The 22,164-nt window shown below is 39.4% G+C and overlaps 1 protein-coding gene across 1 annotated transcript; it reads left to right on the top strand.

Annotated features, from left to right (window-relative positions):
* The first annotated feature begins 2,566 nt into the window (after positions 1-2,566).
* On the top strand, positions 2,567-17,963 carry FAM98A (family with sequence similarity 98, member A). Its single transcript, XM_010291565.1, has 8 exons — positions 2,567-2,710; positions 4,199-4,333; positions 7,228-7,412; positions 9,811-9,891; positions 11,270-11,386; positions 14,105-14,272; positions 15,822-16,077; positions 16,316-17,963. The coding sequence occupies exons 2-8, from the start codon at positions 4,231-4,233 to the stop codon at positions 16,837-16,839; spliced, it is 1,434 nt and encodes a 477-aa protein (XP_010289867.1). The 5' UTR covers positions 2,567-2,710; positions 4,199-4,230; the 3' UTR covers positions 16,840-17,963.
* Positions 17,964-22,164: the final 4,201 nt, after the last annotated feature.

A 22,164-nucleotide genomic window follows, 5' to 3' on the forward strand; every position in this document is an offset into this window, starting at 1 on the left:
ACATTTTACCTCTTCCTGCGTGCTGATCTCGATTCCTGTGGTGCTATGTGATCCGTGAGCCCTCTGTTCAACAGAGCTGTCTTGGCTGAGGGTGGGGAAGGGAGAAAAAAAACCTTATAAGAGGAGTCAGGGGAGAGGAGAACTTTTAGACTTCATATATACTGAAAAATAATAGCAAAAAAAAATTGTAACAGTATTTTTTTTCCTTCATTTTCTTTTTTAATATAATATAGCACAGGAAACTTCTGTTGTTTAAACCTGTTACTTTGTGAGAGTCAGTAAAGGCTATATAAATATGAAAGGGAGAGCAAGGAGAACGTGTCCTATTGTAAACTTGCATTCCCTCTGTAAACTGTTGAGAGTTCAGACAGGAGGCAGTCACACTTTTACTGCTGCTGGTTCTATGCAAACAGCTGTATTTACTCACATTGGCCACATTCCCATAAATCACTTTGTGGCTAGAGTCATTATGCTCCAACAAAGATTATGTTTCCAGGCTAAGCTGGTGATGATAGTTCTAAAGCTTGACAAATAGGCTTCTGTTTTGGCAGGTATTTCTCTGACTGAAATGTGAAAAGGTTTCTGCCATGATGCACATACTGTGATCAGCTTCCTTTTTCTGCCGTATATTTAAAAGGACATTACTGGCTTTAAGGAGTTGTGATTTATGCTTCTTTTCTGTGTAACTATAGACAGAAAGTGTTGCGGTTGATTTTTGGCATAAATAAATAAAGCAAACAATGAAAGCAGATTAAAAAATAAGTTATATGAACCAAGATTGGCCACAGTGCTTGGAAAGAAAATTTGGAGGGCGAAAGACATGGCGCTTCAAGAGTATTGATAACAACTGGGAAGACTACTGTGTGTGACTAAATGACGTCTGTTTGTTTGTGTCTGGAGGGACTGGGCTGTTTGAGGTTTTAAGATTTGGCAGTAGCTCCATGATCCTTCACAGTTCAACTGAAGACATTTCTAATATATTACTTGATTATATTTTTAATAGCATTGCACATCGAAGAATTGTTTCCTTTTGGATTTGTGACCAAGGTGCTCAAAATAATGGCCTCCTGCCTTTTAAGTCAGTTTGTTGAACTATTGAAAAAGCAAACAAACCGGACAGCATAATGCTACAAGAGAGGAGTGTAGCTCTAGAACATGTGCCATAGGCAGGAATGGGAGAAAAAAGCTGCTTGCAGTCAGGAATCTGCAAGTTGGATTACTGGCCAAATAGATGTGTAGCTGAAGTTATAATTATCAGAGATAACACATGTCAGATCCGTCAAAGAAAAATTCTAGAAAAGGGGCCTCTGACATGACCAGTGACTTAAATCCAGATCCTGCCAAAGCAAAAAGCTTGTCATCACTTCTCTTCTAATTTGATCTATAACTGGATGTTTCTATTCTGAGTCCCATATGTTCCTATACACGTGTAGGTCTGACACATCTGTGGGATGGGACTTGCTCCAATTAGCCTGTTGGAATAGTCTGGCCCACTGTGGTAATGTAGTTGGATATACTACATCAGATTACAGCTTCCCATCAGCTGCTAGTAGATAAACTCTCTGTTGCTAATTGAGCTGCTCTGTGAGGTAAAAGTTATTTTTGAGTGGGGCTTCTTCATTTTCATTGGATGAAGTAACAAGCTGTTACAGTGAAGACCAAGCCCTTTATGTGTGAGTTGACTGGACTCACTGGGTTGCTGTGACATAGTGGGTGACTTTGTCTAGAAGTTTGAAAGAGGGATTTCAGTTGATTATCCTCACTCTTGGATGTCTGTTTTGGGTGCAGTATATCAAAATAATGTTGTACATTTTTTTTTAAATACTCTTGTAAGCTCTGACTTTGTGCTTCTAGGTAGTTAATAAGGCAATATTCTCCATACTCTTCCTCCTCCTCCTGACAGGATATCAGTACACAGATGTCCTGAAAATGACGTCTTCGAAAACCCAATCTGCAGACTCAAGCTTTCTTACACTAGGCCTGATTTTGGCTTACTTTGTTTATGCAAAGAACTAACTCTGTTTTTCTTGTGCCCATTTAAGAAGGTAATTTTTCAAAAGAGGATATGATTTTGGAGATCACTTTTGTAACATTTGTATCAAAGACTTTGTTTTGCATGGCAACCCTTTAATACATGATGGGAAATGACAGAAAAGATGCACTAATTCAGCAGTAATTATTCACTATACTGTAAAGCAGTGTTCAAGAATGATGTTTTGGAACTGCAGTTGCCTTAGATAAGTATATTGTAAGTCATATCTTCAAGAGATAGAAGCAGAGAAGTTGCAGCTATATGTGGTAACGTTCTCCAGGATGAAACCTTTGATGATGATATTTTGTGACACAGTCTCTTTGGCAGTAAGCTAATGTGCATGGAAATGCTGGGTTTACTCAATATGCTTTTTCTTACAGTTCAGTGCAGGAATCTTATCAGTTTAGATGTTTAGCATTGCAGGTGTGATGAGGGTGTAGCTGTGAATATGTATACAGCATAAACTAAATCTTTCACAGGACATCAGTCATAGCAAACATTAATAAATTGCTTTTGTTTCACTTGTCAGTTACAAAGGTCCATTGTTAGATGACGGAGCGCTGGCTCAGGCAGTCTCTCGTGGAGCCAGTTCCCCTGAATTCACCAAACTCTGTGCTTGGTTGGTATCCGAGTTACGGCTATTCTGTAAGCTAGAGGAAAATGTGCAGGCAACTAACAGTAAGTAGCCATAACTCTAGCACAAACGTGCACTTAATGTGTGTTCTTGCATGCCATAAAGATTTGGGCTGACAATTGCTAAATCTGTTGTACCAGGGAGTATCGTCTGCATGCTGTCAGATTTTGGATATTTGCCACCTCAAAGTTGCCTAATGAACAGCCAGCAGAGGTTAAAATAATAGTGAGGATCAAACAGTCTTTCTTCTGAAATCAGTTTTTTCTTTTAATTGCTTAACCATAGAGGTTTTTTTAAAGTTCTTGCATGGATTTAAGGAAACATTTGTGAGTTGTTTTTTAATTAGATCATGAGAATACTTTCATTTCAACACTTACGTTTGTAATTTTGATGTAAGAAATACCTACTGTTCAAGGAAAAAAATTCATGACTACAATAATCATGTTTTCTTTTTATTGTTGGTTACCTTACCTCTATGCTTACTATGTATTTTCCCCTCTTTATGAAACACTGTGAGATGGAGCCTGAAAATGTTTGTTTATCATTTTGGTGGAGGAAGCAAACCTCAGTTTTCCAAAGTTATGCCTTTATGATCTTAACTTTCAGTCTACTCATTGGCCAAAGATTCCTGCCTTTCACCTCAACATCTGTTTTTTTTCCTTTCTCTCTCTTTTTGACATGTCCATCCTTTCTTCTTTGAGTGTATTTGACTGCCTTGCTCTGTACCAATACAGCATCTCACCTCTTCTAGTAGTATAAGGTTCCTACTGTATGTTCAGTGTAAAAATACAATACAGAAGTGTTCTAATACCTATTTCAAATTCTCTAAAGACAGGGATAGAAACATTTTAACTGTAGTACCATCAAGTCCTACCTTCATTTTGTGTGACTTGAGTTTATAAATAACAGACATTTTGGGTTGAAGTCCCTTTTCAAAAGAAGAAAAACTGTTAACTCTCATTTGTCACTATTTTTTGCATAATGTGGCTTAACAAATTCAGATTAGTTTCACTAATTTCTGACACAAATATCAGTCTAAGCTTTGGGTTACATGACTTAATTATTTTTTTAAATGATTTTGGTATGAAATAACATCAGTTGACAAATGTGAGCTTATAGTGAGAAGTAGTAAAAACATGAGCTGATAAACCATATTATTCGTTACTTTATCGTAGTGGGAATAGTTTGTTTAGGTTTAAAATAGTCCAGTAAAACTTGTGATGTTTTAATGTTACTTTTCGTTGTAGAAGTTGCCAGTGGCTGTCATCTTGTAGCTGGGAGGAGCTGTCAGTGAAACTTAATTTTATAATGAGGCATAGTAAGGCTCCAAATAGTTTGTGCTGTGTCTTTGAGAAACCCAAAGAACGCATTTGACTTCCGTTAAAAGCAGGGTTTTAATGTTAAATACCTACTGGAGTAAAGTGTTATTTATGTTTTTTTAAAAAGAGCGAATTCATTCTAATCATACATGGGGGGAGAGAGAGAGAGAGATACGTTAGCTGAAAACAAATTATTATTCTTTTCTTTCTAAGGTCCAAACGAAGCAGAAGAATTTCAACTCGAAATGAGTGGGTTGCTGGCTGAAATGAACTGTCCATATGCATCATTAACATCAGGAGACGTGACAAAACGCCTTCATAATCAAAAGAACTGTCTCTTGCTGCTTAGTAAGTTAAAAGGGTGCTCGCAAGCAATTTTGTTTTTGTGCAAGAATCAGTATTGTTTCTTATGCTTATTGAGATACTGTTTTGTTTACCACAATGCATAAAAACAGTTACCTAAAATTATGAATTATTTTTTCCCTATAGTTTACAGTGTTGGAATATTACACTTTTGGATCTCATAAACTTACCAGTCACTTCGTAGCCAGTATATGATAGAAAATACTCTGAGTATTAACCTTTTTGATATTCACTAGCCTTTTTCACATTCAAAGCCAGTCCTATTACTTCTCAAAAGGTACTCTGAAGAGGGAATAATTTGAAGACTTCTGCCAGGATTTAGCCACTGAACTTTGTTTAGAAGGGTTGTAAAAATGGCCACTAACATCAGATGCATCATCATTTTGGAGCCCCCACCATGATGATTTGCAAGGTGCAATAAGACTTGGATTTTCCTACACTCTGACAACAATTGAAATCGGTGTGAAAAAGAAAAAATGTTTTATCCCAAGTCCCACTTCTCTTGACTATCTCCCTTACTAAATAGCTTCAATGTTGCTTTCTGCCGATTGAAAAGAAATTAGTAGTAGTAATGGTGACATCTTCCCTTTTCCACCCAGCAGGTCTTAATATCTAAACTGGTTTTATTCCACTTAGGAAATGTTAGAGGAGAAGAAATAGTACTTAAATTTGGAAAAAGTGTGTGATGCTGATTCACATTTAAAAAAAAAAAAAAATTATAAGTGTCAGAGTTAGAAATTGTAATACTAATTTTAATCTGATCTTAAATTCAACATAAATTAATGTTTTATTTGCTTCCTCAGTTGCTGCTGATTCTTTAACTTTTCAAAACAGAAATTTAATTCTGCCCTCAGCTGAGATGTAAGAAATGAATTACAGAGTACGTTCCTGTATTTCAACAGTAGGAGAAAGATCAGTAGTAAGACTTAATCTGAATGTGTTTTGGTAGTATGTTCAGAAATGTCAGATGGAGTGAGGTATAATAAAATATTCTGTAGCTCAACCAATCTGCCCTTCAGCTTTTTCTTTGTAAGCCAGGCCATTCAATAAGTTTGGCTTGCCTGTGACACACAGTTTATCCCAGAGGTCCTCTGTGATGTACGTATTGGTAATATAGGGCCATGTTCAGAAGCTGAATTCTGGTATCCCATCTGGCAGGAATACTGTGTTTACTGGAATTGCAATAGATGCCAAACTCCTTTTGTGTGTACCATGATAGTAATACCTAAAACTCTTGCATAGCTTTCTTTACCTACATTAAGCTAACTTATTGATAATCTGTTATATGTAAGCCACAAAACCAGATTTTTATAAGGAAAAACAGAATAACCCTCTTTAATGGAATGCCAGGGTATTTTACATTTTAACAAAATGCAGCACAGTTTATGTCAATTGGAAGATGTAGCAGTATTGCTGGGAGAGGAAAGCACCAAATAAACATAAGTAGTTAGGATTGTCTTCATGTGCAGCATCACTAGAATACAATATTAAGTACTGGCATTGGCAAAAATAAAAAGTAGAAGAGTTTCAGGTTGGTTAAGAAAAGGTCTGCAAAAAAGAATCACTATCTGGAGGATGTTTGTGTCTTATAGCGATAGACTTAAAAATTTCAGTCTTTGTCAGAGGGGGTTGAAGGTAGCTTGAATGTGATCTCTGAATTCTTGAAGCAAAATTCTGCTGCTGGTTTCTTTTTCAGGAGGTCCTAACAGGGTATAAATAATTGAAAGTTGAATACAAGAAAAACCTGTATGAAGTGTCATTGACAGAACTTACAAAGAGTTATTCACTGCTTTACACATTTTAAGAATTTTATAATTTATAAGGTGTTCTGTGTCTTTAGCAGAAGACGTTCTAGAGATCTAGAAGAAATTCTAGAGATCATTAAAATGCTTTGTTCTTTTTTTAATCTTTAAATTTGTCCCAATTTTATATGTAGTAAGCTGCTTTTGTATAGCCATGGGTTTACATCCCTGCTCACAAGACTGTCTTTATCAGTGCAGCATCTGTTTTTCATTCCTTATTTTTAGCAATAATTATTTATGTTACTGTTACAGTCACTCAGTATGATTAATGATAACAATTTTGTTAAACCTGTGCATTTTTTTCAATTCAAACTTCAAAATTGTGACAATTGCTGTGCACCAAATTTATATCATGTAGCCTATACCTAATGCTGAAATGTTGGCTCTAGAACATGTTCAGAAATTATGTGAATTTAATTTTTTTGTTTGTTTGATAAAGGACTTATAATGTGATGGTAGGCTCTTGCAGTTCTGATATTGAAAAGCAGTGCAGTTATTCTAGCTTCTGTTTCATCAGTTACTGCCTTCCTTCCTGGGATTATTATAAACCTGAATTTTCAATAGTACTTTTAAAAACGGGGTTATTTTTCCACTCTGCATCTTGCCTGGGGAAGTAGAGGAGATTCATCCAACATTTCACTTCTCTCTACTCATTTCCTTGTTTTGTTTCCTAGAGCCTCAAGGAGTGCTTGCTTGTCTAGCCTAAAGTACGTGTCCCAGTCCCTCATCCTGCTTATTTCCATGTTCCTAGTCTCCTGTCTTTGCTGGGCAAAGCCTGAAGAAAAAGAGCTGTGCTCTGTTGAACTCTGTGATTAATACCTGTCGGAATCATAGGGATTTTTTTCCGGGCTTTAATTGGTTGTACTAAACCTTTCCCCTGTTTGTTGTGTTTCTAGCATTGGGCTCAGTGTTTATTAAAAATATGAGCGTTCTGTGGATACCAAAATTATAGCCATAACTCTTTCTAAAACAGTCCATTTGCACATTTGTTGATTGTAAGCACTTGAGTTCTCACTGGTTCTAAAATAACTTAACTCGGCTATATCTGATGCTGAAATCTAATTTTTCTTACCCCAGCATACCTCATCTCAGAACTGGAAGCTGCCAGAATGCTGTGTGTGAATGCCCCTCCTAAAAAAGCACAGGAAGGAGGTGGCAGTGAAGTCTTTCAGGAGCTAAAAGGCATATGTATTGCTTTAGGCATGTCCAAGCCTCCAGCCAACATAACGATGTTCCAGTTCTTCAGTGGAATTGAAAAAAAAGTAAGATCCAAAGGAACAAAACTAGAATATTTATGATGTTGCTGTTTTAATGGAAAATAGTTCTGCTACCAGGGAGAGATTTGCCTCTTGTGAAACTCCAGTGTTTGAACTATGAAGGAAAGTTAACATGGTTTACTGAGTATGCCAAGAGTCAGGGTTTTGAAAATGAATTTAAAGGCTTTTTCCACGCCAAGGCATGAGGTCAGGGCCTACTGCTATCATTGCCTTATGGGGTGAGGTATCTCTTACTCCCCTCTAGTTTTTAATGTCATCACCTGTTGTAGAAGACATGGAAAATGCTGAGCTTAGGCCTCAGGAAGAAGGTTGAGGAGAAACATATTCCAAGAAATACACCTAAACAAATTTTTACAGGAACCTACTGTTTTAGAAATGTTTAGGTTAAAAGGTGTTGTAACTAAAGTCAAGTTTACACCTTTTCCATAAGGCTTCATCAGTTCTGGTGGTTACATTTATTTTTGTTCCTTTACATGTATGTGTTCTTCAGGTGGTTGTGGTTTTTTTAAAAAGAAGTTTACTTTTGTTTGAGTAGTTTTTATAAAGCAGAGGAATGGAGTGGACTGTCCAGTGCACAGACCAAAGAGGGGGGGACAGAAAGTTTTTTAAGTTAAGTCAAGTAACTTGCAGGATAGGGGAGAGCAGAACAGCAGAAGAGAGCCTTTGTGAAATTTAAAGAACAGGTAGGATTACAAAGCTCCCCAAAATACTTTCAGAGGAGTTTTTTGACTAACCTTGTAGTTGCATTGTACTTAAACAAATCCCAGCAGCTGAAAACAGTGCTTCATTTCTTTGCAAGAAATCAGTTTGGATTGACCTGTTTAAGAAGAGGAATATGTTTTTCCAGCAGAATTCCAAGGTGTAGAATGGAAGCAGTTTGTTTTCTGGTTTTGGCATTGTCATGGGCATTAAGTAGTTAGATACATTAGAAATCTGTGCTTCCATTTGCTGTAAAAGGTAGAAAATATTCGTAACAATGAACGATGCTAGCAAGCTTTGCTGGTGAAAGAGACTCTATAAAAATAGAGAATACAAAGTAGATCAAAATATTTTTAATCTGGGAATTCTGTTACGTTTTACTAATTGACTTTTCTTTTACATTGCCTTGCAAGATTAAATGAATGTTATCTCATTGATTTATATCCATAGATGGTTATGTTAAAAAAAACCTGAATGGTCCTTGTAGCTGTCTTCAGCTGACCTGAATAGTCCTTCTAGCTAAAAAATTCATGCAGGGTTTTTTAGAAATCATATATAGCTGTGATGCTTACAGTCCGAACACTTCTGATGTTGGTAGTATTTGAGAAGGAGAAAGTAAAGCTGACTAATAACTGAAAAACTTATTTCACTTTGTAAATGAAAATATGTCACAAAGTTGAGCAAAATGTGAAAACTTAGATAACATAGAGTGAAAATTTTACTCTTTACTGTAAGATGATGGTTATAATGAGATTACCCTGAAGTTTTCTTGTGTTTAAAAAGAGGGTCTTAGAACGGCAATATTCTGATCTAGCATGTGAAAATCAAGCTACCTTTTTCTTTTCACATACATAGTACAGTTTGGAGTAGGATCTTTGTATAATTGACTTTCTTTGTTAATGGTCCACCACATCAAAAAAAAGAAACTGCTGGTACTTGAATGAACTGCTACCTCTGCTATTCTGAAAGCATTTGGTTTTAAAGTCTTTATGTTAAACAAATTGGGCTCAGCACCTTTGAAGAACGAGTCACTGAATATGTTAAATCAACTGCTGGAATGAACAGCCAAGGAAGTTGAAAAATGTAGTTTGCAGCAGTGGAAGGGTGAAGTTTCATCACTCCAACCTGCTTTTGTCACTGCTACTCCATTTCTTCCCTCTGAAGTCCTCAGAAATTTTGCAATGGGAAAGATAACCTAAGCTGTGCTCAAACTTTTAAAATGAAAGTTAAATTTCAATTTTTATATTGAAGACTTTCTCCTTTTGATTGAAAAGTGCGGTCCTTCTTTAGATCGTGTTGTATTTCACATCATCTTAATAACAACCTTTTTGATACAAGTGTGGGGTTTTTTTTCTGAATTAAAGAGATGGTATGTAGAATAATCCCTCTATCTTCAAGGGGAGCTGTACCTCATGGAATCTTTCTGTTTTAGCTGTAGATCTACTCTATAGTCCTTTCTCTTAATTTTTAAATAATTATAGCTGAGACTACTGGAAATATAAAAATGGTGCTTTCCAAAAGAAGTGGGCTTGGTTCTCTGTCCCAGAGAAAACAACTTGATATTGGAGGTTGCTTTGTCATGCCTATGACTGTCCAAAAGTCCGCTCCTGTACTTGAAATCTTGAAAAGCTAATTTTTTTTTTTTTTTTAGACAATGCTTATATTTTTATATGTCTCCTAACAGCTGAAGGAAACCCTAGCCAAGGTTCCACCTGATCATGTTGGAAAACCTTTATTGAAGAAACAACTGGGACCAGCTCACTGGGTAAGTAGTTGCAGGTGTTAGACCCCATTTCTCTTTTTCATGTGTATAAATTACTGATCTTGATTCTGTGTGTAATGTTGCAAAATGATTTTTCTTACATCTTTTTAAAGATAAGACAGTTTCTTGGCATATTTTGCGTATATGTTGGTACAATAAATGTTCAACAACTGATAAGATCTTAGGCTTATTAATCTGTATGTCCAGATGGAAGCGAAAGTTTTCCAAAATAAAGGAGAAGATTATTATTTACGGTGGTGGTGCTGACCTGCATGCTTGTGCAGTAGCTTACGGCTTCCTCTCCTGCCCCTTGCCAGCACTGTCAGTGTGGCCTAACCTCGTTGAGATGGTGTTACATCCCCTCCTGTGGCTCTCTTCCAGCTAACCTGTGGGTCTTCCTGTCATTTCCTCCTCTCTTTCTGTCCTGCTGGAGTAGTCTGCTTCCTTCATAGCCTCTTCTCCAAGAAACAGTGAGTGCACAGGTGGAAGCTGGGAGAGGCTGTACACCCAGGTGGCAGAGCCATGATCATCTCCAGATGGGTTTTGTCACCTGCTGTTCTAGAAGGATGGTGCCTGGGTTAGATACTGCTGCTGCACCAGCACAAAGCTATAGCTACTGCTCCAAGACTGAGAGTCTCTCTTGTGTTTCTTGCTTAAGGTTAAAGCTTATCTACTCCCAACAGACTGCTTCCTTCAGTGCTTGTGTTGTGGAGGCTGAAAGTGTGCCCCACTGCCCCCCTCCAGCCAGGCTTCAGTCAATCCATACCTCATTTCATTAGTGGTGCATATCTCGACTGTTACTCTGACTAGACCACTGTTTGCTACCATGTGTGTTTCTAGTGATGGCTTTTCCCTGTAGGACACTTTGTCTTGTCTGTATGCAGATTGTGCTTGAAGTACTCTACTTACTTCTACTCCTCTGTCTTTGCTCTTTGTCCTTAAGCTCACTGCTTTTCAAGAAGGCTACTTTTTAAGAAGGCAAGGACACCCTGGTCCCTAGGACTTACCTGTGTCCTTGCATCTCCTTCAGCTTGTTGCACGTAGTATTTTCTCACTTTTGCTTCTCTGTCCTGGTGGGTGTTGAGAAATGCCTCAGCAGTGCGTGCAGGTTTTTATGTCCCTTGTGAAAAACAGACAGCTGTGCTGTTAGAAGTGGTAGAAGGCTGAATGTGAGGATAACAGAGCCTTTGAAGCCTTCAGGGAAATAATGTCAGCAGGCATAGCTTGCTGTGAGCCCATTTGACAAGGTAGATAACTGTGGTCTTAAACGCTGCTTAATACCTCTGTGTGTCTTATTCTCTTCCATCCACATAGTTTATTGTCTTAAGTAGAAACATTTTATCTATAATCTATAGGTTATGTTTGCAAACTTTTGTTTCAGGAAAAAATTGAAGCAATTAATCAAGCCATAGTCAACGAATACGAAGTACGAAGAAAACTGTTAGTCAAACGTTTGGACGTTACTGTGCAGTCCTTTGGCTGGTCAGATAGAGCTAAGGTACAAACAACTTGCTGTGAAGTCCTGGTTGATGGTAATGCTTTATAATAAGTATCTTTGGAAAACTGTGTCATTGTTTCATCCTTCATGATTAAGAAATAACTACCAGAGTTGTCTGGTTTTGGTTTGAGTTTCTGAAGAAGTTTATGGCAATGTAAGATGACTCAAACTTTTATTTAAAACTGATCTGTTGGTTTTTAAAACAGTATGTGAAATGATAGGCTATGTGTAACTACACAAAGCAAAAACATACAGTTAAATAGGCCACTTAAAAAAAAAATAGTAAGAAGTTACTGATCCAACCATTTGTGTTCATAATGTGAGTCATTAAGTACCATAATGTGAGTCATTAAGTGCTATGTCTGTGTGATGGTAGAAAAGCCATCCCTTGACCGTCCCTTAACTTACTTTGTGCTGTCCACAGTGATCAGATTTCCTTAATTCAAAGTGTGTCTGCCAGCACAACTCCACAGATGCACATGAGAAAAACTGCAAAGGCACTACTTGTTCTCTTACCTCATAGAGAGGGTAATATTTTATGTGCTGCTTTTGTCTTCGAACCATGCAAGTGGCTGTGACATGACATCTGTCCTCTCTGAGTATGTGATACATATTCTGCTTCTAAAAATGATTACGTGGTTTCCCTATTTCCTACATGTCACAGTGAAAAAGCAATTACAAGATTTTCAAAATAGTACATATCGTTTATTTTCTAGGACTAAACCAGATCTGCTAACATGCTGTTAATTATACTGCTGGCAGTGTTTGAGACTGAATTATTAGTGATAAACTGTGACATATGAATCAGCAAGTGTGTTTTCTTGATAAATGATTTATTCAAAAAGCAACTATATTTTAATAATAAAATGTGACCTCTTCCCCTTTTCTCTTTCATCACCTGAACAGGACTTCTACTGGTGTCCTTCCTCTTAAACCTTGTATTCTTCAGGTTTTTTGATAGATGGTTGAAGAACTATCTGATTGCTTGAATATTTTAATAGCGACTGAAAAAGGGCAAAAGTATGGATTAGGCTAAAACCCAGGAACTTCTAATTGTGTTATAGCTTTGGCATCCAAATCCATGTTTGTTTGTTCATTTTTTTCTTCTCTTCTCAGATGCTTTTGAACTTGACTAGCAACATAAAATCCTTTCACAAAAAACCACAAATTATGTATATGCATTTATATCTACTGAAATACAGTTAGGACCGTAAGAATACAAAATTGGAGAATGTGGCTATAGTCTTCCAGACATGCAATACAGTTTGTTTTACGGTAACTTTTAGCAATGTTTTAATACATGAAGGTAATCTATTTTTTTAATTTTAAAATTTGAAAAGTATCAGAATACAGTAGTATAACTAAATAGCTACTTCTTCAGATAGTAGAAACACCAGTAAAAGCTATATAGTTTATTATTACTTACATTTTTAAGTTCAAAAATTTCAAATTTCACCTAAAAGAATAATACCATAGCACCAAAATACTGTGCTCAGAGCTCAGTCAAACTTGCCAGGGGAAAACATAACTACTGCTCTGGTGAATACTGTTGCTTCTCCTGTCTTTAGCCAGTGTCAGGTAACTGATGTGCATGTTTTCCTTCACTTTGAACAAACCTTATTCAGCTTGTAATATAAAAGTAGAAGCTTTTGGTTCTAAAAACTTATCATTGAGTCACTTGGAAATACATACTCTCAATTTTTCCCAGTTCCAGTTTTCTGCCTTTAGATGGAAAACAGGATTTTAGGATTTTAAAATTTGCTCCTAAGTTCTTAGCCTATCAAGAGATTTGTTGGAAAACCTGGTTTGCTTGTCCTCACTGCTGTCATCTGGGGTCCAGACAAAAAGCAGCCCTTTTGTCTGTGTGCATATTGCAATCTGGTTTATCCTAATTGCATCACACTTTATACTCTGTTGATAACTGAAGATGGAAGTAGCTCATGTATTAACTCATGGCTGGTAGCACAGATTTCTGTTGTGTCTGTCAGTTGGAAAACTGCTGTCACACTTCTGAGGTGTTCAAAAAAAGCCAATACAGTTAATGCCAAAAGGCAGTAGAGGAAGGAAGATTACATACAAGGCAAAGCGTGGGATCTGATTCGGGCTTGGGCTCTATGTAGGTGAGACAAAGGACTGAATTGGAACAAGCACTTGAGAACTTTAGTTCTTCGAGTACCTCTTGATGGCTTGCTTTTGTGAAGAAGCTGACTGGAATGAAGAGTGTGAAAGAGTTAACACAGCCTTTTTCTGGCTGATGCAGTGTTGGAGATGCAGCGATCCTAGCATAATGGGAATGGGTGTGGGTCAGGGTACAGGCACAGGAGGTCTGGAGGCTGGACACAGACGTGTTTCACTTTTAGTATATTTTTTATTCATCAGTGGTAATTTGTATAACTATGTGACACACTTCTGTGTTTGCCTAAAAGTAATGTGGTCTGCATGTATATATTGTTAATCTTAAAATTTTCAGAAGATCAGTGTCTTGTCAGTTCAGTCAGAATATTGTTTCCTATATTACTTAAGAAATTAATTTGTGAAAAGCTAGATTTGTTATAGTGATTCTTGATTACAAAGTGGTTTTCACTGGTTTTATATGAATTTTTGTTCTATTTGCAGTGGTGTCTTGTTTTTCAGTGTTGCTTTGATTCTTTTGATGAGGTGTCCCATTGCTTTCCTATTACTTTAACTGACTGGTTTTGTTTCTCTTCTCTCCAACAGAGTCAAACAGAAAAACTGGCTAAAGTCTACCAACCAAAACGTGCCCTCTTATCTACTAAGTGCACTATTTCCGTTGCAAATCTCTTGGCAGCTCGGCAGGATCTGTCAAAGATTATGAGAACAAGCAGTGGGTCCATCCGAGAAAAGACTGCATGTGCCATTAATAAGGTACCTTTGGTGACAAATGGCTTGTTCTGTTATGGGTATTTAAGTAATTTGAATGTAGTTTAAAAAAATCCTTCTTTTTTTAGGATTATTAAGTGGAATTTGGAAATAAAGGATAAGAAACTTGGTGTTTATACTTCAGGTTATGCAGCAGTGCATTATGGGAGCTGTAGTTTCACCTGTTTAGGTTCAGAGTGCCCCTGCGTAAGGGCAGTAAAAGATTGGTGAAATATCTTTGATTACTTTCAGTGGGAGTAGGCCTGCTGTGTCTTGTAAGAATTACTAATGTCATTACACTGCTGCAACTAATTCTGTCACAGTGTCTAAAATAACACCTACATAGTAACCATGTTTCTGGTCTATGTAAATAGAATGTATTAAGATCACAAAGCAAGGATCTCACAGGTTAGATTATAGTTAAGTCTGTCATTTTAGCAATGACATAGTAGGAATACGATTTAGACTGAGCAATTTCCCTTGTTTCAAAAAATGATGATTTTACAGGAGTAATAGGCTCACAAAAGTACATGTGCTGAACTTGAAGCTCAGTAGGTATATACAGCAGTATACTTGGCACTTCAAAATTTGTGGGTGTACGTGCATGCTTTTCACCATTTTGGGTATCAATTGTATTTCAGGTAATTTTCTAATTCATTTAGGATGGAATGGCGGTGTGCTGATTTGATCACCCCCTTTCACCCCAAACAAATTTTACAAATTTTTAGTGTAACTGCTATGTGGAATCTAAAAGAAATTAAGCGGGAGGACAGGTGTAACTATCATGAGACTGTAGGTATGTTTTACTAGGTATGCAATACTTCCCTGCTGCTGATCCATATCCTGTGAACTTATCTCCGCTGTCAATATTATATGTTTTCCGGGACAGTATCATGAAGTAACAAAATAACCTGTTTCTATTTAAGTTTTTCTGTTATATCACTTTAAAACTCAAAGCAATGCAAGTATCCTGTCCCATTTTAAGTCTTGCTAAATTCTTAATGTCACAGCATCCTTGGCCAGCTAAAGACCTTATAGAGTCTTGTTCGGCCCTGGTCAGTGCTGTTTGACATGTGTTTGTTGGTGTGAGTTTGTCTCTGTGTGTCCTCGCTGAAAAATAAAAATCTTTGCACTTGGTTTACCGAAGATATCATCTTAGCCAATGGCTTCTACAGCAATTCAGAGCACTATTTAGGAGAGAGACTGTGTTGTACTGTACTTGTGGTTGGTTGAGGTTAGCAGTCTGCACCTGTAAACAGTCTAGTGAAAGACTGTATTGATGCTGCCTTACTGGTGTGCCTGCTGTTTGAACAAAAAAAAAACGCTCTCCAGACTTGTCTTGTTAGCAGTGCTTAGCATACTAGATAATCCCTGTTTAATTTTTATTAATTGGAGACAAAGGTCTGTCACATTCAAACATACAAAAGGTTGCCTTGATGAAATCCTCTGGCTATAAGAACCCTTGAGTGGCTGCTGTTTGTGGTGTGTATCAGTAAGTGTGACTCTTCTGTGAGCTGTTACAACTCCTAAGGCAGATCTCCCTTTCCCTTTGCAGGTGCTAATGGGCAGAGTGCCTGACAGAGGAGGAAGACCAAATGAAATTGAACCACCACCTCCTGAGATGCCACCATGGCAGAAAAGACCAGAGGCCGGTCCACAGCAAGGCGGCGGCAGAGGAGGAAGAGGTGGCTATGAATCCTCATATGGAGGGCGAGGAGGTTATGACCACGGGGGTCATGACCGAGGAGGAAGAGGAGGCTATGACTCATATGGAGGGCGAGGAGGTCACGAACAAGGAGGCCATGATCGAGGTGGACGAGGAGGTCACGAACAAGGAGGCCATGATCGAGGCGGACGAGGAGGTCACGAACAAGGAAGCCATGATCGAGGCGGACGGAGAGGGCACGAACAAGGAAGCCATGAGCGGACGAGGAGGTCACGAACAAGGAAGCCATGATCGAGGCGGACGAGGAGGTCACGAACAAGGAAGCCATGATCGAGGCGGACGAGGAGGTCACGAACAAGGAAGCCATGATCGAGGCGGACGAGGAGGTCACGAACAAGGAAGCCATGATCGAGGCGGACGAGGAGGACGTGGTGGTTATGATCATGGTGGCAGAGGAGGTGGAAGAGGAAACAAGCTTCAAGGAGGTTGGACAGATGGTGGAGGTGGTGGCTACCAGGATGGCAGCTACAGGGAGAGCAACTACAGAGATGCAGGTTTTCAAACGGGTGGCTACCACAGTGGTGGCGGTGGTGGCTACCAAGGAGGAGGCTATGGTGGCTACCAGTCATCTTCATATTCAGGAAGTGGCTACCAAGGGGGTGGTGGTGGCTACCAGCAAGACAACAGATACCAAGACGGTGGGCCTCACACTGACCGAGGGGGTGGGCGTGGAGGAGGGAGGGGTGGACGTGGTGGTCGTGGTGGCCGTGGAGGTCAGGGAGGAGGCTGGGGAGGCAGAGGTGGACAGAACTTTAATCAAGGGGGGCAGTTTGAGCAGCACTTCCAGCATGGAGGTTATCAGTATAATCAGTCTGGCTTTGGACAAGGAAGACACTTCACGAGCTGAGGCTGCTAAAAACTTTTGCTTCAGTAGAGCTCACTAATAGAAACCTGATTTCAGAGGCCTGGCTTAATCGCTGCTTCAATTAGTACAGGTTTGTACGTGGCAGGTAGAATCTCTTTGGGTAGGATGTTTTGCATTGAGCAAAGTACCACTTTTTGTAGACCGCTCCTCCCTTCCTTCCCCGCCCCCCCGACCCTGTCTGAATTAAATGCATCGTCACTGCACCCTAAACATCAACTAATAAGCCATGCTTTTTAGATGTTGGACTGATTCCCTCTGCTCAAAACACTTGTTCTGAAACTGCCTGCTGTGTTTGCCTTCCGCTTTGATTTAGAGAAATATCAAGACCTGTCTTATTATAATAGACAACAGAACTTCTGCATTTTTTGCCCCTAATCATTGTTGAATTACATGTTCTAAAACCAGTTCTGAGTATTGCTTTTTTGCCTTGCTGGCCTCTCGTTTTAGTTTCAAAGATGTTGCACACACATGCGTGCATGCACAGTGAACTCCCTCTGACAGACGGGGTTCTTGTCTTGTTTTATGAGCTCTACTGTGGATGCCATGTTCGGTAGCCTTATCTCTCGCTAATCAAAGTTTTTCCACTTGCTCAACTCAGAAGACTGACCACCGCCAAAATCTGCAAAGATGATTTAAAACTAAGCTAAATTGTGAACCGATAGTGTGTGTAGGCCTGTAGTTAGGTGTAGCAATTCAAACTGACCTGCATCCATCCAAAACAAGTTGCTCCTCCTCCAAACCTAATTTTTACTTGAAATCAGTTAGAAGAAATGACAAACTGACATTTATTTTATTTGCAAATTAATACCACTGGCTCAGCAAATCTAGGGCAATTTGTTTTGGGGGTTGTCTTTTCAACAAAATGCACTACGGCCTGGGAAGATTAGTTCCTGCCTGGAGGAAGCCCTTTTATTATTGCTGCAGAAAACAAAGCCTGGCTGAGTTTGATGTTGTGTTTTGGTTGTTTTTTTTTTTTTTCTTTACTGAAAGCCACATAATGCTTCTGCTGGGTTTTTTGTGTACATAAACATTGTCAAGCTGTGAAAGAAAATGGCTGAAGGTGTGCTGTTGTATAAAAGGTGAGCAATAAAAGTATCTGTATGTTCCCTTTGCTTTAGTTTCTTTTCCTTCTTGGTAGTGAAAAGCAGTGGCTACAGTAGCTGGGAATTCGTGGGGATTTCTGTCTGCACCTATTTTATATTTTAATCTATTTTAGATGTTTTGGTCATCCCAGCCCTACTGTGCATTCTGCCCCCTGAGCAGCTGTCAGAACAGAAGTGGATGGGAGGAATTGATCTTTTCTATTCCTCATTCTGAACTGGTGTAGCAGCATGGTCTGTCTCTTGGGGGTCACTGTGTAAAGTTATTCTTGATGAATGTGAGCACCCATCTCCCAGGTTATGCTCCGGCATGCAATGTGAACATGGTATGCTGCTGCTGGGAACTCTCCTGATGCTCTCCAGCCTTGAAAATGTAGGTATCTGCTGCTGTATTCAGATTGCTGTAGCAGAGGCTATGCTGATGGCAGTCTCTGGCTACCTGAAGTGCCCTTGGGGCTGAATCCAGGTTGATGCAGGCAGGAGGAGTTCTTTGGATTACAGAAATAACACGAGCATTTGAGAGAATCTGTGTAATGCTCATGTTGCTGTAATTCAAGCTAATCGTGTAAATAAGCTTGTAAACATTGTTTAGAACTGATTTCCCTGTATTTCATTCCTTGATCAACCTGTAAATCTCCCGTTTAATGTATTGAGGCCACTAGGTGCTGCTAGTGATTCACAGGTTGGAAGCAAAAGTCTCCATGGAAAGCACTCGGGAATCTGACTTAATGTCTCTTCTATTTTTTTCATGTTTCAAACATATCTAACAAGCCTGACAATGGAAAAGTTTTCCATATAGAATCCAGGTCTCTGAGGCTCACCAATATCAGTCTTTCTCAGCATAATACAGTCCAAATTACAATCTAAAAATGAATGTTGCAGCTTCACAAAGGTACTGATGCCTTCTTACAGCAGGATGCTCCAGAGAAGATCTCTTCCTTGGGGGAGAGTAATACCTTGTTGTGAGCCTTAGCTGGTGACTAGCTGCATTCATGCAAAAATAATTAGTGTTTTTTTTCAATAATTAAGAGTCCTACAACTGGGTCAGTTCTGGACTGGGAAAGATGGAGACTGACAGAGTTTGCTGGGAATGTAGTATCTTCAAGTTGACAGCTTCTGCTATTCTTCACACTGCTCCTCACTGTAAAGAGGTGGGTGTTTTCTGTCGGTGCATGCAAGTGCTGCAAACTTGTTCCTAGCAAGAGAGAACCCAGGAGGCTTTTCAGGGAGCCTCTGGTTGAGTTGCATCAGCACCTTCACAGACTTTCTGTGCTAGAGCTGCCAGTTTCTCTGAAAGGCTTTGACTGTCGCTGCAGTGGATAGTCTCACTTCTGCACACTGTGACATGGTGAAATGATGCTGGGAAGGCTTAGGAGCACAGAGCTTCCCCTTCCCCCTTATTCCAGCTAGATTTTTCTTCTCAAAATATGTTGCTTCTCCTTCTCCCTCTTCCAGGACTTGGGGTAAGCTGAGTCCCACTTCATTGCTGTTTGAGGGGGGAAAGCTTAAAAAAATAAATCAGAAGGCGGGAAAACAGGAGGCTTTACTCTTCCAACAGGAAAGAAAACATTTTGCTTCTGCCAGCTGTTGTTGTTTTTCCTTACTCTATTGTTTCCTTCTAGTGTGCTGTGACGACTTTGTTCTCTGGAGAAAACAAGCTTTGTATATATGGAGAGAGCAGCTTTGATTAATGAAAGCAAACAGCCACTGCTTTGTTTTTGTCTGTATGATGCTGTAGTATTTACTGTTTTCCAAACATGATTCTCGCTGCACTGGAAGGAATCTCTTAACTGGAAGCTGGGAGAGGAGAGGTGGGTTGTGGAGATTATTAGGCTTGTGGATTGGATATACATGCTTAATTGTGTATCATGATCGAAAGCAGAACTCCAGCAGATCAAGGCGGCAATTAAGTAAGCAAACATTTATACAGGGGAACAAAGTGTTCTTCCTTTTAACCATGGTTGCTCTTGCCATTCTTCTTCCACAAGCTTTAGGCATCTTGTTCCATTTTTCTATCTGCCTTTCTTTCTCTAGCAACTTTTGTTTCCTAAAGGCTTTGCTTGCATTGCCCTTCCATTCCATCTATTAGGATGACCCTCTCTCAAGTGTTGTCATTGTGCAGTAAAATAACTATGGAGAGTGGAGGACACACTTGCTTCCCGCATCAGGCACTTTAGTACATGATTTAGATACCATGATCTATATGCACTGTGGTCACAGTTGTGTTTTCCTTGCAGGTCTAAGGAATGGATAAAAATTTATTCCTTAGCTGTGTGCAAAACAGTAACACAAGGGAACGAGCATCAGGCTGAGCTTTCGCCATGCATCATTCATCCCAGGAAGCCTTTTTGCTTGTAGCTGTTCTTGAGTAGTTTACCATCTTTAGGATTGGTGTTGGCTGGTAATCCCTAGCTTGCTTGATGTGATTCCTCTACTTCTCTAGTCAAACCCATGAAGTGTGCAGCTTCATGGTGATGTGCCATTACAGCTGGTGGACCCCAGAGGGACTCCTCCAGCTACTGGTTAGACTTCTCAGCCAGAGCATGTGGGTAACCTGCTTTAAGGTGGTGGACCTTTGACTATGTTGCCATCAGACTGCTATTTGCATCTGAATGAATGAAAGTTGCAAGTGCCTCAACCAATCTCTGGCCTGATTAGAAACTATACACCAGTCTAGTGTAAGTCTAAGATAGAACTGGGAAGAAGGGAAGCAAGATTCATGTCAGTAGATAGTTATGAGAAGTGGCTGGAGCTTGAAAAGTCCTGTGGCATAAGAGTATTCCCCCTAACAGGTTATGCACCTGGGAAATGAAAATTTAACTGTGCTGAAGTGGGAAGAGTTGAATGGGAAGTAAGAGGATTCTCACTAAGATCCGATGACTCTTTTAGGTGTCCAAAAGGCTCGTGTGGGTTCTTAGAGTACTAGAAGTTAATTCAGCTCTCTGTTAAGTTAATGAAGGCCAGCGCACAAAAGCCCTCAACTGTCTACTCATTGCACATGATTTATTATTAGTTCTGCCATATTTAGGGCTGCAGCAGAGAGTCTTGGTGGTGTCACTGCTAAAGGCTGTCAGGCTTGTGATCCTGCTTCCTCTCTGAACTTCTGCTTTTCCTTGGACAACAGGGATGCTGCAGATGTATGTATGCATTTTTAAGGTGTTGAGTGTGATTTAGCAGTCCCAAACAAGCTGGCTCATGCTAAACTGCATGCTTGTGTTATCAGCCTCCTAGCATACCCTTAGGTTAGAATCACACCAGTGCTGTGATCGGAGAGCAGTACACCGAGGTGGATGTGAACTCCTGTTTCCCCGTGTAGGCTCTCAAAATACTCATGTGCTTGTTTGTTTCAGGTTATGCCTTTTCAAAGGGGGACAATCTGAAAAAGCAAGTGCTATTACCAGCTGTAAACATTGCCTTCTCCCCTCTTTGGCCGAAAATAAGTCACACCTCTAATGGCTTAACAAACAAGGGCAGAAGGGAAAAAATATTTTCCCCTTGTGTTTACTTTGCGCTTTTTACAGCTCTGAGTACTGTCAGTGTCATTGTTTCCCCTTTATTGTCCAGTAATTTCCCCTCTTGTCCACGTGGGTCTTTCCCACAACAGAGGAGAGAAAAACAAGTACAAACAGTAGGAAAACACTATTGTAAAACCAAAGAAAGAGGGAGGCTGCCTGGGCTGTGGGCAGGTGGAAGGTCATAACTCGTTTTCACACATGAAGCAGAGATGAAGGTGATAAGGACCCTTTAAACTTTCCGGCATTGGCTTAACTCATGAAAAAAGCAGACTTTTTGGCTAAATTTCATAATGCCCCAGCAGTAGCTGTTTGCTGATGGCTTTTCTGTCCCCTAGGTCCAGATTGTGAGCAGCTGTAAGCAGGACTTCAGAGTTCAGCACACAGATTTTGCCAATGACTTTAGCCTGTTGGCTACAGTGCTTATTTCAAAAATCCAGTTCAGATCAGTGCTGATTGATAGATAACTCAAAACTTGTTCTAAAGTTACATCTCTTTCTCCAGTGTCCCCAGGTGGGCCAACTCTGTTGTCAAGACTCTCTTGAGAAGTACTTGGAGCTATTTTTTGCGCCATACAGAGGTCCATCAGTTAGCAAGCTGATGCTGAAAGGAGCAAACCTTTGTTAGATTATGAAACAACAAGCCCTTGTTTCTCCTACCTCTTGTGTCTCCACAAAATCTGCGTTTAGATCTCC

Source organism: Phaethon lepturus, unplaced genomic scaffold (genome assembly GCF_000687285.1).
Source record: "Phaethon lepturus isolate BGI_N335 unplaced genomic scaffold, ASM68728v1 scaffold50577, whole genome shotgun sequence".
Taxonomy (NCBI): Eukaryota; Metazoa; Chordata; class Aves; order Phaethontiformes; family Phaethontidae; genus Phaethon; species Phaethon lepturus.